Genomic DNA, 17,022 nt, shown 5'->3' on the forward strand with positions numbered 1-17,022 from the left:
TCAAAATGTTCCCCTTCCCTCACTCCTTCCCTTCCTCATTTTTATTTCAATATCTCACTGAAAGGATTAGCATTAACTGATGTTGGGATTATGTCTTCCTGGGTTCTCTGTCTTAGTTGGTTATTGCTAGGACCTTTCATGAAGAGGACACTACGCTCTGAAAGCCCTAATATCTGCACCAATGCAGAAATAAGTCTGCTCTGTCATTGAGCCTGTCAGGGGTTGAACTGAAGTTAGCCGAATGATCCCTGTCAATATTAAAGTGTGCTTTGTGGCTAAACACCCCCCTTCTCCCCGCAATGAAAATGTATCCATTAGCCACCTGTGTGCATACACAATCAGGCCCTCTGAAGCCATTTTCATATTGCCCATAGGAGGCATGCAGGGCTAGAACAGTCAAAGGCTCATTACCAAGTCCACAGTGATGTACTGAGATGCTGACTGTGACACATTGAATGAGTTGGGCATCAGGAAGATAATTCTGGTCACCACATTATTAACAATGGATGTCACTCATCCTAGACCCATATTTATCTCTGTTCCACACAGGCTTGTGTATTCTTACTGCTTCTTATTGTAATTTTACATCAGAATGTAAGCAGAAGCAAATTAAAAATGATGGGAAACCAATAAAACCTGGGGGAGGGGAACACATCCTCACATCTCCCAGTGGTGGCATTTATGCAAAAGAAACGCTAATTTGCAACTGTGGTTATGGAAAGCTGCACATACTGTATATTAAAGAACTATAGCTCATCAGTTTCAGCTTCCTCCTTTATAGCTCTATGCTGTGGCCTTCATTATGTAACTTTGTTAAGCATCCTAAAGGCCAGCATTTCACATCTGGGTCTTAGCAAGCTATCAGATATGAGGCGGCGGCTGTCTACCTTGGAGAAAACAAGCTAGTTCATGTAAATCTCTTGGGGATTAGTGATGGAGTGGGGAACACAGATTGAGGGCAGGGCAGTTTAATAAAACCAAATATGCAACAGCATGTTTTAAAGTGTGCCTGGGTGTGGCAGGGTATTTTGATTACATGACACCAATTCTTGGTCACATCAGATCTCTTACACTTTTGCATCAACATTTGCTGAAATAGAGTGTTAATTTTCTTACCACCTAATTTGAGTTTCATTATGTGACAGAAATAGCTTTTCTATTCTGCTTTTCTTCTACTGAAGTGATTGAAAAAATTAGTTACTACTATAACTTTCTTTTTTTAAAAAAGCTCCCTATATTCCACATTTCTATGGCAACAGAATCTCAGAGGAATGCTTCTTCCCTCCTGCCCCCTACAGCCCTAGGAAAGCATGTAGCTCCAGGGAGGAGTTGGGACCCAGGCAGGGCCGGGCTCAGACTCTTCTAGGGCTATCACTCATTTTAATGAGAGACCAGAAAGAGACATCACCTTTTGTAGTGGTCCGGGCTTAAATTCAGCCTGCAGGGCTGAAGCCCTGAGCCCCAAAAGGTGAAAATCTTGACTGCTCCACTGCTTCAGTTTTTTTTTTAATTTTCAATCCAAAATGAATGATATTTAGCAAGAAAGTCCTAAAGGTGCCAAACAGCTTCAGATTGTATAACAATTGATATTAACATTTACTTTACCACTTTACGCAATATGTCACAGTTATTCTCTCTTCGGCCGAAATCAAAATTTAATATACAGATACAAAATTACAACGTTTTTTGGAGATATGTTTTATTAAAGAATCAGATAATTCTCAGACATCTGGCAGCACTGCAGACTGCTCCCACCCTTGTGCCAAGGTTAGGTGAGTATGTACTCGCGTAGATTAGTTAGATTAGTATGTGTTGATACTTCTTTTGTAAGGGTTGATCAACGAGACCCACTGAATGCTGCGATTACGGAAAAGTGTGACGCAAGATGCAACATTTAAGATATCACAAACAGGTATATTGCAAAAAAATAATGTTTTTGTTTATTGATATATTAAGATTTCACAAGAGATACTAACCACTTAAGTTCATTTCTCACATGGGCTCCCGTTACTGGTACATTTGTTCATTTGTACATGCTCCCGTATCACTCTGGCAGACTTATTTTATATGTCATCTGTTCAACGGTCTTTTGGTAGTGTTGTTTGTAATTTTAAATTAACTGAAAAAGTCACATGCAGCAGGCATATAAATATACAGTAAACATTTTTGCATAAATTAGGCATGATTTTTGTGATATATCCAGAGTGACTGGAAAATGTCCAACACAACTTTGGGGGTAGAATTCTAGGTCATTTTAAGAAAAAACATTTCTGTGAACACGTGTCCTAAAATTCTTCCTAAGGGAGCTACAGTCCCTTCAGGAGGTGATGAAAAGTTAATTTCTGATTAATATCTCAAAAACGCTTTAATATAAAGTAATGAAATTATGTCTGTGTCTTAGCGTTAGTATGTGCTACCATATTATATTATCCAAAATTATTTAAACAATAGGCATCCCAAACTGGCGGTTGGTCATTTTTATTTCATATTTCAAGAAAGGCTTGTCGTCGACTACCCCTGGCTACAAGCAGTAATATTATGTTCCATAATAAGTTGAATAATTTTGGCTTATTATGTTTAAAATTTATAGTCCAAAGTTAAAAATAAGTAATAAGTAAAATTGTTTGTATCATTCTAAGCATCTAAGCAGATTAAAATTTTTAAACAGTTTTCTCAGAAACAGTTAATTATACAAATAAATTAAGAGTACCATTTTAATGTATGTTTTAGCATTAAATCATATTCCAGGGTCGTATCTGTTAAATAGTCGAAGATTTAAAAAATATTAAATAAAATTGGCCCAGTCACCCCAGTTCATGACGCCTGTAGTTTAAATAATTTTATTTGAATGATATTGTATGATAAAACGTTGCAAATAAACTTTAACGGGAAAAGAAAAGGAGTACTTGTGGCACCTTAGAAACTAACAAATTTATTTGAGCATAAGCTTTCATGAGCTACTGCTCACTTAAGCTGTAGCTCACGAAAGCTTATGCTCAAATAAATTTGTTAGTCTCTAAGGTGCCACAAGTACTCCTTTTCTTTTTGAGAATACAGACTAACATGGCTGCTACTCTTTAACGGAAAAGCGGATTCAAATTGAAATCAAGTTCCTTTTTAGTAAAGAGAGCAAATTTTCAGAAATATGTTTTTCCTTCATCAGGCTGGAAACATTATACAAGATAGAACCTGTTACTTGCTCTATCTTGTATAATCTATTCAGGCTGATGAAGCAAAAACATATTTCCAAAAATTTGCTCTCTTTACTAAAAGGACTGTGCTTGCAATTTGAATCCGCTTTCCCGTTAAAGTTTATTTTCAACCTTGTAACGTGTAGCCTCATTACTTCCCAACAATTAATGTTGTAGAACAGCGATAGCATGTACTAACACTACGGTACATTCCAAATTTCATTGATATATCTATATTAAAGCATTTTTGAGATATTAATGAAAAACTTGGAAAATATTTCAAATATTTTTACTGCAAAATTTCATAAGAAAAACTAACTTGCAATTTATAAATAAAAATTTATATTAATTATATATTAAAAATACTTTTTACTTCATTAAAACTGCAATAAACCTTAAAATATTAAAATATACTTTAATAATAATTTTGTGTAAAAAGAAAATGCAATCATTTTTGTCCAGAAAATCCAAAATAAATTCAAAGTACCTTAAGTGGTTAAGATATCACAAGCAGGTACATTATAAAAAAATGTAATGCTTTTGTTCATTGCGTTTTGAAGATCATAACAAGAAACATTTGGATGCGATAACAGCACAAGAAGATTTGGCCATGGCTTCAACAAAAAAGTCAAATCTGCTCCCCAGGATTGATAGCCGATTTACAGAAAAGGATCTCAATGAATTTTGAATTTGAAAAGCCCAAATTTGGGCTTTTGGGAAAAGCAAAGAAGAAATCGGCAATGTGCAAGGTGGAAAAGGAAGTGAATGGCAAGCTCAAACCATATAGCTTCAAGACAAGTGAAGCAAGTACCATGAAAAGTTTCAACCTTTGGCAGCATGTAAAACATAACCATCCTGAAAACTATGCGGCTCTGGTTACAAAAAAGGACCAGGAAGATGAGGCGAAACAGAAAGCTGACACGGCTAAATGACGTTCATCTGGCTCTTTGAAAACTCCTGGAGAAAAATTTTTTTGCGGAGCTTCATCTGAAAAGAAACCCAAAATTGAGCAAACAAAACTTGACTCTATTTGAAGTCCTCAAAGGTTACGGTCACCATGGATGCCAATACTTTCCGTGAAGGGCTGATGGAAATGTTTTTTTTGAGTTCAACACTGCTCACTACCTTCAGGCTAAAGAACAAAGGATTCCAAAAAATTGCAGGTGAAATGGGTTGGCAGCTTGGTGTTTCAACAGGGCACAATGTGGTTTGTCATTTAGTTGTCAGCACAGCTGAGTCTGGTCGCAAAGAGCTCAAGAAAGCTTTGGAGCAAAAATTGTGCTGAAAATGAACGCGGCAACCCGTGGAAACAGAAATTTCCTTGCAATCAATCCTCAGTACTACGAAGAAGGAAAAGATAAAGCTGTGGTAAAAACCTTGGACATAATCGACACTGAAGTGACACAATTCTTCGTACGTGAAAAATCAAGTAAACGCTATTTTAGAAAAATTTGGGATCAGTGAAATGCAAGTGCTGAGCATCTGTGTTGACAATGCAGCAAACATGACGTGTGTCATCAAAAATTTCAGCGAGGACAATGAAACCATTTCTACCTCTGAGAACAGGGATGTGGACAGAACTGAAGCTATTTTGCCTGATGAAGGAACTAAAGGAATGGATGAAATTGAACTCAACATGGATACTGCTGCGCAATGGGTTAATGATCCTAGCCTCATACTTCCAACATGGCTTCATGAGGACGACTCAAAAGTCCAACTGATGAGGTGTGGTATTCACACTCTTCAGTTGGCAATCTGGGATGGACTGAACAAAGAATATGTGAAGAAATTTCTGGTAAAAATTCGACAAGTCGTTGTCAAACTATGAACCCCAAGTATTCAAAGTGTTCTGCTTGATCTACATGGGGTAACTCAATCATTGGATACTGTGACTTTCTGGGGTTCAACATTTGCGATGATTGATCAACTTCTCGTTTTTCAATCTGACTGAACAAGTGACTGTGAACAAGAGAACTCAAGTTAACAAAAGCTGAATGAGACTAAGTGAAGAACCTGCAAGATCTCTTGGCAAAGCCAAATCAAACAACTGTGAATCTTCAAGCTGTCAATGTAACCCTGGGAGTTTTAATGAAGGAATGGCGAAAACTGTCAAAATTCTTGCAAGAAAATGGTGGACAAATTGCAGAAGGAATTCTATCCTCCATGCAGAAACGTGAAGAGAAGCTTTTTGACAATATTAATTTCCTGGCTGGAGTTTATGTTGACCCACAGTATCAGATTTTTCTTACCTCAAAGGAAATACCAAAGGCAAAGGAAGGGCTCCTTGATATTGCTTGATGACTCGAAAAACAAAATCTATTGCTACATTTGAACTCGGTGAAAGAGGTTGAAGAAAATGAAACAACAAAAGGAGTCATCAAAAATCAAATATGCGGTTTCAGAAAGTTCACATACTTCAGAAATAGCAGGGTGTTCTCAAACTTTCGTCTCCACTCTGAACTTGTTTGAGTGTCCATCCCTGAGACGTCTTCAACCACCACAGGGAAATGGAAAGAAATCAAGCACCAATTCTTCAGGAGATGACGCCTTCGAAAAGGAATTGGATAAACAAGAAAGACACCGGCAAGTTTCTACGATTCATAATTGTAATGAAGCATTATTCGAGAGAAACTTTCGGGAAGATTGTGAGGCAATGGAGACTATTGGTAGGCTAAAAGTTAAGTCTGTTTTTGAGGCCATTCACAGCTACCCACCCTGCATTCAGGCTGCCTGTAGAATTGTTTCGAGCATGCCAACAACTCAAGCTAGTGTAGAACGACTGTTTTCGGTTTTCAAGTTCGTTTTAAACGATTTGCGGCAGGCTATGAAAGATGACTTGATTGCTGCAATAATTTTTTACAGAATTAATCATGAATGATTCTAGTTTGTATAATTGTTGCTGACATTTAAATTGTTTTAAAAGTCTGAATAAAAATAATGTTTTTTCAAAATTACAGTATGCACTTTTTTATTTAGTTAAAAAATAATTTGAGTTGGAGCGCAGAGCAGAGATGGAGTGGAGCTGGAGCAGTCACTATTGGTGCCAGAGTGGAGCTGGAGCGGAGCAATTCAAAAATTTGATTGCTCCAAATCCCTGCTTAAATTTACTTCTTTGCTGAATGCTTCCCCACAACTCTGCTCCATTTGGGACCAAAATCCGAGTTTAATTTGGGGCAACTTTTGCTTTGCAAGCCACCTTTAAGCAGAGGTCTAGGAGAAAGGGCATGAAGCAATGACAGAACAAACTGACTGGGGGAGGGGTCTTGTGATGGGTACAGCTAAAGAGGGGCAAATGTTTCATAACTGGTCACTAGACAAATGTTGCCCCCTTTCCTGTATGCATATTGTCCACAAAACACAGTGCAATCTCCCAATTACTCAACATTAGTGAACAGAATTCTCAGGGCCCAATAGCCCATTGCCCTTATGTGGGTGCATGACGGGGGAGGGCACCTGGATCCTTCCCACTCCCACACAATTACAGTCCCTGCCTTTGGCAGGAGTCAGAAGGACTGTGTCTTCTATGTGCTCCCAGGGAGATGCAGCATCCCAAAGGGAGCACGGGAAGTCAGAAAGGAGGCAGGGCCAGGAACATGCACTCTCACTGAACTGCGAAAACTAGCTACTACCATCTTGAGGAAATTTGGGGCTGAAAGAATCTTAGCAAGTTAGAGGTTGTACAAAACAAATTAATAAGGAGAATGCCCAGCCTCCCAAATAACATATCAGCGTCTTACTCAGGACAGGGGTAGGGGAATGTGAACCCACAACAGCAGCTTCCAAAGTCATGTCTGGAGAAACAGTTCAACAAGATAAATTCTCTAAAATTCCTTTGGGTTTTGCAAGTTCACTGTTCCTTCCATTCTTTGGACTTTCCTGAACCTGACTTGGAGTTAGGACTGTAAGCAAAAGCATGAAAACCTTAATTAAGCTCAGAGCAGAAGATATCTGCCACCAACTGGCCATGGCAGTTGTTCATACAGCAAATATGTTTCCTTGGCATTCTCACTTAACGAATCAAAGAATATCAAGGTTGGAAGGGACCTCAGGAGGTCATCTAGTCCAACCCCCTGCTCAAAGCAGGACTAATCACCAATTTTTGGTCCAGATCCCTGAATGGACCCATCAAGGATTGAACTTACAATGCTGGGTTTAGCAGGCCAATGCTCAAACCACTGAGCTATCCCTCCCCTGTAGCCATAGTTTTGAGGAATATTTGGAACTACAGTAAGTTAAGGAGGGCCTTTACAGTTGTCTGTTTCCAAATTATGCAGATAGCCTATTTGGAAGGGAGGTATGTTGACACTGAGATAAATAATTGTCTTTGTCCATGTGGGTCTGGCGAAGTCGAAGACTTACCACAGTATTTATTGACTTGTAACCTATACTGCTACCTGAGAGACAAATGGTTCTCTCTATTCCTGGCCCAGATGCCTTCTACAATATCACCTCAGATATTAGAATTCTTCCTATGCAGTGCAAGTGTTTCAATTATACAGGCTGTTACTCTATTTGCCTGGTTGGCCATAAAAATAAGAAGGTATATCAAAAGGCTACTTTCGACCTCAGTGAAGTAATGTACTCCAGTCCTAATATTAATTTAAATCTTACTTTTGTATATTGTTTTAGGGCTAGTGATTTTAAAGGTGTAATTGATTTTAAGGAAGTGTTAATCTTGTGTTTTTAACATTTGTATCTTTTTTGGAGCTGCGCCAATTTAAAATTTTTATTATTCATTGTATTATAGCCAATGGCCTACAGCTAAGATGCTATATTAAAAAACTTCAGACTAGCACCATGTTAAAGGGAGATAGTTGCCTACAAGGTCCCTCTATGCACCTGTGAGTCTGGAGTAGAAACATGCCTCCTCAACTGTCCTTTGAGAGAGTGTGGCTCTGCACAGTCCTCCATGCATGGCAGCTTTCCCCGAAATGGTAAAACTTAGCTCTTGTTCTCAAGTATGTTCTGTGAGAATTTGTTGTTCAAAATCCTTTTTGTCTTGAATTAATACATAGGGACACTGATACCATGGTGACAGGCCCTATGGGATTATATCAGGGTGGTAGCGCCACTCTAGTTAAGGGTGAGACTATTTACTGTCTGACAGACAATATTTTTCAGTGGTCTAAAATCCACATGCATAACCAGATTTCTTTGAAATTTGCTATGCTTCTTCAGGGTTTTGGGTAGAGTTAGTGTTCAAAGTTTGGAGTCATTTGGGCAAGGGGCTCCAGAGATACAGCTCGTCTTTAAAAAGAAAAAAAAAGGCATCAAAATTTACAGTTATTACAGCTTGCAAACACCTGGAGCTCAAACTATGGCTCTGATTCTCCCCAAATGATATCTCCTGTTCAGGTTTGATCCTCAATTAGTGTCTGGGGCCCACTGCCCCACAAAATTTTAAAAGTTATTCAAGGTAAAAGTTGGCTCAACAGTGTGGCTCAAGTCAAGCTGAAGAGCCAGAGAAAGTCATTTGTGCATATGCAGCAGGTCTGGTGCTCTGTTGGTGGCTGAAGGTGATGTGCTGTGGCCACTGAACCTGAACTACATTCATATACTGTAAGGATGAATAATGCCTTTGGCAGCATTCTGAGAATATTTTGTTTGACCCAAAACAATTTTTGCCCCCCAACTTTTCAGTTTGCTAAAAATGTCAAAAAAAATTCATTTTGGGTCAGCCTGAAACTATTTTTCAGTATGGTTGACAAATTGAAAAAAATCTCATAGCTCTATACACAAGTGACCCACAATCACACCCCTTCACTAGCACCACTTTCTTAAAAAACCCAAACCAACAACAACAGAAATTCACTGCCCAAAAGCTTCATTAATACAGACTTAAATTTGACTGGCAATATCTTGTACCCTTCCAAAACATCAAATTCACCTATACTGAAACTCTGGAAATAAAAGAAAATATTCCATCCAACAAAGTTAAGGTGCATGCCATGGCTACCATACAACCTCAATGCTGCTCTCCTGTAGCTAGCAATGATGCCACAATAAATAGATAGAAAGAATGACTCAGGCAGCTCCTGCCAGTGAGTTTCATTGCAGGAAGACTCGTGAGAAGAGAGCACAGAGGGGTGTGTACACAGAGCCAAAGCCAAATGTTCTAAAATCCAAATTAATCATTTGGAATTGTTATCACAGTATTTGCCCAGCTTTTTCCACCTCCACCACACTCTTACACAAAACACACTGAACATACATGATCGCATGTCTACAGGCATGAAAACATTTGCACACAGACCTTCACACGTGCATGTGCAGCATATACATCTGTACTCATACACAACCAGTTCACACATGCAATAATTATGTGCATACTTGTATGCACAATACCTACTGGAGTTGTATGAACTTGTGCATATATACAAGTGTATGAACAAAGAGTTTTACTGGATGAGGCTCTCTTGAAACCCTTTTTAAAATCCTCCCCCCGCCCATTTAAAGGGAGGCGTGAGATCATTTCGCTGTCTGTGAATGAGTTCACCATCCATGCCAGAGGTCACTAATTCCTGGGGGTTATAAAAGTACTTCTGAAGAGCAAGTATTTTGAAATTGGAATACACCAGACTGCACCAAGTCTCAAGTATTTAATTTATTTATTTATTTTAAATCTCAGAGATGATATCCCCCTGATATCTCATTAGGGATATTTTATTTATTACCTTTATCACCTTTATTACTTATATATTGCTCAGAAGCAGAGTACAAATATTTGTAGTATGTGCATTTAATATAAAGTGTGCTTGTCAAGAGGTGTTGCATTTTCAGTGTGGTCATGAGAAAGTGTTGTGTTTTTTTTAAAATGGGAAAACAAATAGATTTCCCTGTCTGGCACCACTATTTTTTGCACTGCCAAGCAACCAGGGGACATGAAGTTTACCACAGGCTAAGGGCATAAATATTTTAGGGCCCCCTTATTAAAATATTACCTGCATGAGCACAGATAAATGCATGGCTGTCCTTAGGGAAAATGGCACTCTGGAAGAATTTATATTTTGGTGCCATTTCTTTGAGTTTGAGAACAGCAGTGTGGAGCACAGGGACCAAGGATCAGCTCCTGGCCCTGGAGCTCGGTCAGGCTGCACAGGGAGGAGTTTCTGAGCCTGGGGGCTCCCCTGGTCATACACCCTCCTGGTCACCTAACAGGAGGAGAGCAGGTGCGCGGGCACGGGCAGGGGGACCAGTGTCTGTCCCTTCCCACCAGGCTGGCAACTTCAGGTAGCATCGCCTGCCCCTTGCCCAGCTGGCCCTTGGCTCCAGCCCCTGGCCCGCCCGCACTCACCACTGCTCCAGCAACCCAGGCTTGCCAGTTTGTGGCACTTGGAAGGCACCCCCTGGCCCTATCGCCCACCTGTAAAGTCAGCCGTGGATAAATACATTATATAGAGCATTATTTCTCAAACTGGGGTCTGCGAGAGTACTCCAAGGGGTCTGTGGGCCCTGCTGACCAGTGCCTCCTGCATGCCAGGGAACAGTTGTTCAGTGGCGTGCAGGAGGCGCTGGGAGGGAGGGGGAGGAGCGGGGACGGGGCGTGCTTGGGGGAGGGGGTGGAAAGAGGTGGGAAGGAGGAGGAGCAGGGGTGGAGCAGTGGCAGGAAGAGGTGGGGTAGGGCCTTGGGAGAAGGGGTGGAGCGTGGGTGGGGCCTGGGGCTGAGCAAAGGACGTGAAGCTCTGTGAAAAATTGTATATAAAAATGGGGGTCCTCGGGTTGCTAAAGTTTGAGAACTGCTGGTATAGAGCATGCACCCAGGTACAAACAAGACTGCAGTAGCCCAGCTGCAACCTTGTATCACACTGTGCTAACTTCAGAAACAGAAGGCCCCACTCTTCAGAACTAACAACACAGTAAACCACAAACATCAAGGCCTCTCATTTCCGTTGAGTTCAAGAGGTGGCAGTTGAACACTGGAGACTTTAAGATGTGAAGATATCAATGAACACAACAAAACAAAACAAAAAACCCCACGACTCCTATAATGCAGAATATTCCTCTTCTTCTCCCCACTCCTAAGCTGGTTTTATGTCCTGTGGAGCTCCAAGCAATTTGAGACTCCAGGTTACTGAGTGAGGGGAGGAAGATCAGGACATGAGTTGCCTTCCTCGGAGGGGAAGAATCTGCAAGCCTGGGCAGTGCTCCAAGCAGTTTGTTTATTTGTGCATAAAATGTGTGAAATCCCCATTCCACACACCTCCAACCCATTCTGTATGCAAAGATTCCCCCTTCACCCCAGTGCAGAAAATCAGGATATTAAATTGGATCCTAGCAAATGTAATCTACTCCTTCATTCTTGGACCTGCATTTCAACTTGTCCCTTCCTATCGCTCTCTTTATTCCAGGCTTTCATTGAGCAGGGTTTCCTTCTAGCCAGATTGATACTTAGCACAGCATTGTGTCTTTCTCAACAAGTGTGGCTCAAATTCTCTGACAAAGCTGCCACTAATCCCAGAGCCAGAAGGGGTCACACCACAGCAATGAGTACACTCCTCTATGCTAGGGCAAGGTGAGGGGGAGTAGTAGATGTTTCAGGTCACTCCTGAACATAGATCTTCCCATCAATGAAACTGCTGCAGAGTCATGCTATTGTTATAGCAGGTGAAAATACGGCAACAGCTGCACTTTAAATTAACCCACTGGAGTTGGGATTCTTGAGAGCTGGTGAAAACAATAGTTAACGCTGATGAATTTTGCATCATGGAATTAGAGCACAAAACTTTCAGGGTTAATACTAGGAAATATACCTGCCACAATCCAATCCTACAAGCCTGCAGAACGCTCATTCAATGAAGATCAGGGACTGAAATGGAATGGGCAGGATGGAGCCCAGGAGCCAGCCCACTTAAAATGAGAGAGAGAAGAATGGATTGACAGATGGGAGAAAGGGAAGGATAAGAGCAATGAGAAATGAACAGGGAAGAGGCACAGAAAGCTAGACAAAAGGAGACATAGTAAGAGAGAGAAACGAAGAGGAGAAACTGAGAGAAATATTGATTGCTCTTATGACAAAGTAGTATAGTTGTTACACTTGATGTATAATGATATCCACTCCATTTTCAATGCACTAAGAAATTCCAGTCATGAAATAATCTGCAGACGAGCCAAACATCACTCCTGCTCTATATTTATTGCGGACAATTAACCTGGTGTAAAGGTCATGCTAGTTTAAAACAGAGGAGCTCCTCTACTCACGTCTTTATGGAAAAGAGACCTTCTGTTGGGGCTTTGTCACAGGGATTGAAAGCAGCGTCCAAAAGCAGCAGTACATTTGTGACAAAAACCTTCTGAGGGAGCAAATGCTGCTTCAGAAGGCAGCTGTGTGTCAGCGAAGTGAACGTTCCCCTCAGTCCCAAGGGAGCTCTCTGCAGAGTTTGTACAGCTTGCCTTGCACACCTACATGGCCACAATGCACAGAGCCTATACAGATGTGACACGCAAGGGGCACAGAGTGTGAATTCTCCCGTAAAACTGGCAGAGTAGGCCAAGCATCTGCTCTGTTGATGTTACTATGATCTGGAGACTAAACAGTAGTAATAGTGATGTCACTAGTCCTAATATAACTACTATTAATAGGGATGGTGCTGAAATAATTGAAGTTGAAGTCAACTTTATTAACACTAATACTGACATTACTAAAATTGGGTCAATCCTGTAGTCCAAGCTCAGACAAAATTCCTGTTGATGCCATGAGCCTGTTGAGAGCATGGCCAAATTGTGAGACTCTCTCACCAATAAGCCCTAATGGAAGAACAAATACTGTAAAATGCAATTGCCTTGAAAAGATGGCTCTAATTGGTACAGTTGAGTGCCAATGCCGCTGAATCAGAATTTGCTTTGATTTAGTTTTCCTAAGGAAATCACCAGCTGTGCTGTGTTTGCACGGAGCATGAACTGCATACACCCACCCTAAGAAATCTGAGCATACTACAGAAATCAAATCCAAAACAAAATGCCAGAAAGCCCCCCACTACTTAGAATGTCCCCACAAGAATCATCATGGGACACTCTCCTTATCTGGATGCTTTCCATTAGGACAACCTTGTTACACTGCCCACAGAAAGTGCTAAGTTCAAACGTTAACACCAAAGAAACTCAGCTGTTTATATCTATCTGTGCCTGGATAGCAGAGAGAAAAGGAGTACTTGTGGCACCTTAGAGACTAACAAATTTATTAGAGCATAAGCTTTCCGTGAGCTACAGCTCATTTCATCGGATGCATTTGGTGGAAAATACAGAGGGGAGATTGATATACACACACAGAGAACATGAAACAATGGGTTTATCATACACACTGTAAGGAGAGTGATCACTTAAGATAAGCCATCACCAGCAGCGGGGGGGGGGAAAGGAGGAAAACCTCTCATGGTGACAAGCAAGGTAGGCAATTTCCAGCAGTTAACAAGAATATCTGAAAAAAGAAAAGGAGTACTTGTGGCACCTTAGAGACTAACAAATTTATTAGAGCATAAGCTTTCGTGAGCTACAGCTCACTTCATCGGATGAATTTATTGGAAAAAAAAATTAGCACCGTAGTGTCCAGGAAGTGGACTGGTCCAGTCCACACAAGAGATCCACTTCCTGGACACTACGGTGCTAATAAGCGATGGTCACATAAACACCACCCTATATCGGAAACCTACTGACCGCTATTCCTACCTACATACCTCTAGCTTTCATCCAGATCATACCACTCGATCCATTGTCTACAGCCAAGCTCTACGATATAACCGCATTTGCTCCAACCCCTCAGACAGAAACAAACACCTACAAGATCTCTATCATGCATTCCTACAACTACAATACCCACCTGCTGAAGTGAAGAAACAGATTGACAGAGCCAGAAGAGTACCCAGAAGTCACCTACTACAGGACAGGCCCAAAAAAGAAAATAACAGAACGCCACTAGCCATCACCTTCAGCCCCCAACTAAAACCTCTCCAACGCATCATCAAGGATCTACAACCCATCCTGAAGGACGACCCATCACTCTCACAGATCTTGGGAGACAGGCCAGTCCTTGCTTACAGACAGCCCCCCAATCTGAAGCAAATACTCACCAGCAACCACACACCACACAACAGAACCACCAACCCAGGAACCTATCCTTGCAACAAAGCCTGTTGCCAACTCTGTCCACATATCTATTCAGGGGACACCATCATAGGGCCTAATCACATCAGCCACACTATCAGAGACTCGTTCACCTGCGCATCTACCAATGTGATATATGCCATCATGTGCCAGCAATGCCCCTCTGCCATGTACATTGGTCAAACTGGACAGTCTCTAAAAGAATGAATGGACACAAATCAGACATCAAGAATTATAACACTCAAAAACCAGTTGGAGAACACTTCAATCTCTCTGGTCACTCGATTACAGACCTAAGAGTGGCTATCCTTCAACAAAAAAGCTTCAAAAACAGACTCCAACGAGAGACTGCTGAATTGGAATTAATTTGCAAACTGGATACAATTAATTTAGGCTTGAATAGAGACTGGGAATGGATGAGTCATTACACAAAGTAAAACTATTTCCCCATGTTATTTCTCCCCCCCAACCCAACCCACCCCCCACTGTTCCTCAGATATTCTTGTTAACTGCTGGAAATAGCCTACCTTGCTTGTCACCATGAAAGGTTTTCCTCCCCCCCCCCCCCCGCTGCTGGTGATGGCTTATCTTAAGTGATCACTCTCCTTACAGTGTGTATGATAAACCCATCGTTTCATGTTCTCTGTGTGTGTATATCAATCTCCCCTCTGTTTTTTCCACCAAATGCATCCGATGAAGTGAGCTGTAGCTCACGAAAGCTTATGCTCTAATAAATTTGTTAGTCTCTAAGGTGCCACAAGTACTCCTTTTCTTTTTGCGAATACAGACTAACACGGCTGCTACTCTGAAACCTGGATGGCAGAGAGTTCATGCCTTCTGAAAAGGGCACCAGCAAGCTTTGGAGAAAGGGTTCATGCATTATGAGCCGCCCTTCTCCTCTGGAGTCGCATGTTCAAAACATGATTGAAATCAGAAGCAGAATGAGAGCTTGGAGATCTCAGGCTGCTCCATAGCAAGTATCTGTTGTTTTTACAAATTGAGAGGGTTCCTCCTCCTCATGACAATGCAGAGTTGAAATCCAAGAGAGCTCTGCAAGTCAGACTCAAGGTCCATTAGTAAAGCTGTAGGAGGATGCAGGAGGAGCTGCAGATCAGTGTTGTGTCAGTGGGATAAAAAGGCTGGTGCTATGACTGTTCCACTTTTATTCATCTTTAAAACATTTTAATGAAGAAGGAAATGAAAGAGGAAAAAGGAAACAGCTCCTGGCAAGCTCCAGAGCACTCGATTTGGTATCCATTTTCCAGATGAATTGGCAGTTTCCGTTCCCCTAGTCCAAACCACCAAATCAGATTTATGAGAACAGTAAAAGTTGCGCAGGAAAACAAAAAACAAGCTAATCAGTGAAGAGGAAAGGAAAGGAACTTGAGGACTTAACCACTCATGTGCTGCACTTTGGAGCACCTCATTTCTATTGTATTGCATTGCCTATTGCTTCAGTTTCATCAATGCATTCTGGTCACCATGGCTAGGGCTGGAATACGTCCCCACACTTAATCCTTTCACTGCTGATGGAACGTGCCCATGTTCCAGCCTTTTATGTGTAACATAGAACTGTATATCTGACACCTTACATGAGAGCTCTGGGCAACTGTCTCAGTTACAAAGCAGCAAGAACGCTCACCTTTAGAGGGAGACTATGCAGACGGAGTTCTGAATTTGCAGCATTAACATTTTTGCCGTGAAATATGACTGTAAATAGCAACAGTTGTTTTATATTAGTATAATAAAAGCATTTTTTTGTCTTTTTGCAGGTGCTCATGAACTTGTCAGAATGGAGAGGTGAGGAAATCTTAAGTCTTTCCATTTTCCACTAGCCTGTTCATGCTCCCTTCCCTCTTTGTGACCCTGGAAACGGCCTGCTTTTCTTCTTCTTCCTCGGATAATGACCTAAACTCTAGGTTGGCAGACTGCCAGTGACACTGGGCTGTACTTACATCCTTAGCATAGTGGTAGGGATGATGGAGAATCCATCATTTAGATAACTGCCCCACTACCACAAACTTCTACCCCCTCTTCCCAAATGGAAACTACCTACTTCTTTTGTAACCCTGTCATGTGAGAGTCAGAATCTCCCTGAACCATGGAGGCTCCCAAATCCCCACTACTAAGGCTTCAGAGTATGAGAATGAGATGTCAAGGACATGTGTGAGGCCTCCAGGCTCCAGCATGGTACAATGGCTTGGCTCCTGGACCAAACGGAAGGGAGAAAAGGAAGAGGTGGGAGGGTATGAGGACAGAGGGGGAGCCACAGAATGTGAACAGCATTAGAAGTAGTGCTGACTCTCACAATTTCATCAAGTCTCTGATGATTTTTGGGTGTTGTTTTTTCTTTTTAAACAAGGCTGCCAACTGACTTATTTTCCCTTGCTCAAAATGGCAACCATTTCCTATTGCTGAAGCCAGCAAGGTGGCCACCATTTCCCTACAGTCTATCTGCATGTGGCAGTTAGGCTGCCCTTCATAACATTGGCTTCCAACTCTCATTTAGGCTGACACATAGCAAGTGTCACAAATCGGAATAGGAGGTGCGGGAGGGGAGGGGGGGTAATAGGTGCCTATGTGAGAAAAAGACCCCAAAATTGGGACTATCCCTATAAAAATCGGGACATCTGGTCACCCTGCTCCCATTGTTTCTTCCAGTGAGACTGAACTTAAGCCATGCCCACTGGCAAAATGGCTGCCACTCCATAGTATGGGAGCTGGCCAAGACAAA

General features: G+C 41.5%; 2 protein-coding genes and 1 long non-coding RNA gene across 10 annotated transcripts in view; 2 read left to right on the forward strand and 1 right to left on the reverse strand.

Annotated features, from left to right (window-relative positions):
- On the forward strand, positions 1–6,145 carry LOC122461154. The gene is made up of 2 exons (XR_006282924.1): positions 1–1,912; positions 3,752–6,145. It is a non-coding gene; the product is annotated as an uncharacterized LOC122461154 (long non-coding RNA).
- Positions 1–17,022, reverse strand: part of CDH23 (cadherin related 23) — a 555,581-nt gene that overhangs the window by 79,822 nt on the left and 458,737 nt on the right. The window lies entirely within an intron of this gene.
- VSIR (V-set immunoregulatory receptor) overlaps positions 1–17,022 on the forward strand; it is a 70,871-nt gene that overhangs the window by 21,597 nt on the left and 32,252 nt on the right. For all 5 annotated transcript variants that reach the window (XM_043519507.1, XM_043519508.1, XM_043519509.1 and 2 more), the window contains exon 5: positions 16,061–16,088. In XM_043519507.1, coding sequence (XP_043375442.1) covers positions 16,061–16,088 — 28 coding nt within the window. The remainder of the gene's footprint in view (positions 1–16,060; positions 16,089–17,022) is intronic.

This window comes from Dermochelys coriacea, chromosome 7, assembly GCF_009764565.3.
Source record: "Dermochelys coriacea isolate rDerCor1 chromosome 7, rDerCor1.pri.v4, whole genome shotgun sequence".
In the NCBI taxonomy this organism is placed as follows: Eukaryota; Metazoa; Chordata; order Testudines; family Dermochelyidae; genus Dermochelys; species Dermochelys coriacea.